At 42.9% G+C, this 1,434-nt stretch overlaps 1 protein-coding gene across 1 annotated transcript in view; it reads right to left on the bottom strand.

The window, feature by feature from the left end:
- LOC119587673 (nascent polypeptide-associated complex subunit alpha, muscle-specific form-like) overlaps positions 1 to 1,434 on the bottom strand; it is a 31,190-nt gene that overhangs the window by 20,389 nt on the left and 9,367 nt on the right. Inside the window, exon 9 of the mRNA XM_037936352.1 lies at positions 870 to 1,172. Coding sequence (XP_037792280.1) covers positions 870 to 1,172 — 303 coding nt within the window. The remainder of the gene's footprint in view (positions 1 to 869; positions 1,173 to 1,434) is intronic.

The following is a 1,434-nucleotide window of genomic DNA, read 5'->3' on the forward strand; positions in this document are numbered from 1 at the left end:
CCCCCCCGGGGGGGGGGGGGAAAATCTTCCCCGGGGGGGGTTTTTTGGGGGCCCCCCCGGGGGGGAATTTTTGGGGCCCCCTCCTTTTAAAATTTCCCCTCTTTTGGGGGGGGTTTTGGGGGGCCCACTTTGGGGGGGGGTTTTGGGGGCCCGTTGGGGGGGGGGGGGAAATTTTTAAAAAGCTTCTTTTTAAAATTTTTTGGGGGGCCCCTTTTTTTTTTCCCCCCGGGGGGGGGGGGGGAAGGGGGTTTTTCCCGGGGGGGGTTTTTTTGGGGGGGGGAAAACCCCGCCCGGGGCCCGGGGTAAACCCCCAAAAAATTTTTAAAAAATTTTTTTTTTTTTCCCCCCTTTTTTGGGGAAGGCTCTCCGGGGGGGGGGAAATTTTTTTTGGGGTTTTTTTGGGGCCCCCTTAAAAAACCCCCCTTTTAAAAATTTTTCCGGGGGGCCAAAAAACTTGGGGCCCCCTTTTTTGGGGGGGGTTTTTAAAAATTTTTTTAAAAAAGGGGGAACCCCCCGGGGGGGCAAAATTTTTGGGGGGGGTTTTTTTTTAAAAAAAAAAAATTTTTTCTTTGGTTGGGAGGGGGGTTTTTCCCCAAAAGTTTAAATTTTTGGGGAAAAATTTTGGGGGTTTTTTTGGGGTTTTTGGGGGGGGTTTTTTGGGGGGGGGGTTTTGGGGGGGGGTTTTTTGGGGGTTTTTTTTTAACCCATTTTAAAAAAAATTTTTTTTTTTTTAAAAAAAAATTTTTTTTTGGGGAAAATTTTTTTAAAAAAAATTTTTTAAAAAAAATTTTTAAAAAAAAATTTTTTTTTTAATTTTTAAAAATTTTTTTTAAAAAAATAATGCTTTGCCTAGGAGTGGGAACTGCTACTGCCAGAGGAGCGGCTAATTCTTGAGGAACTGCTGATGCTTGAGGAACTGGTACTGCCTGAGGAGCAGCTAATGCTTGAGGAACTGCTTCTGTTTAATGAGTGGCTAATGCTTGAGGAACTGCTACTGCTTGGGGAACTGCTACTGCCTGAGGAGCTACTTCTGCTTGAAACATTACTACTGCTTGGAGAACTACCACTACTTGAAGAGCTGCTTCTGCTTGAGGAACTGCTACTACTTGAAGTGCTAATGCTTGAGGAACTATTACTGCTTGAGGAACTGCCACTACTTGAACTCGATGACCCTAAAATAATCAGCACATTTATCCTTCAGTAACAAAATTTTACACTGAAAACGGAAAAAGTGCTTGCCAGCGCCTGGTTTTACTCTACCGTGTAATTTTTATTTCATCAATATATATATATATATTAGAAGAAATATGAACACTATATCTGCATGTTAAGGTGTACAGGATACATATTTGACCTGTATGTATCTTAAACAAGGTAAATAAGCGCTTTCGTGCTTTGGTTAGTGTAGGTGAGGGTAAGTGCATTTCCGCAAAG

The sequence above is a fragment of the Penaeus monodon genome, chromosome 23, assembly GCF_015228065.2.
Source record: "Penaeus monodon isolate SGIC_2016 chromosome 23, NSTDA_Pmon_1, whole genome shotgun sequence".
Classification (NCBI taxonomy): domain Eukaryota; kingdom Metazoa; phylum Arthropoda; class Malacostraca; order Decapoda; family Penaeidae; genus Penaeus; species Penaeus monodon.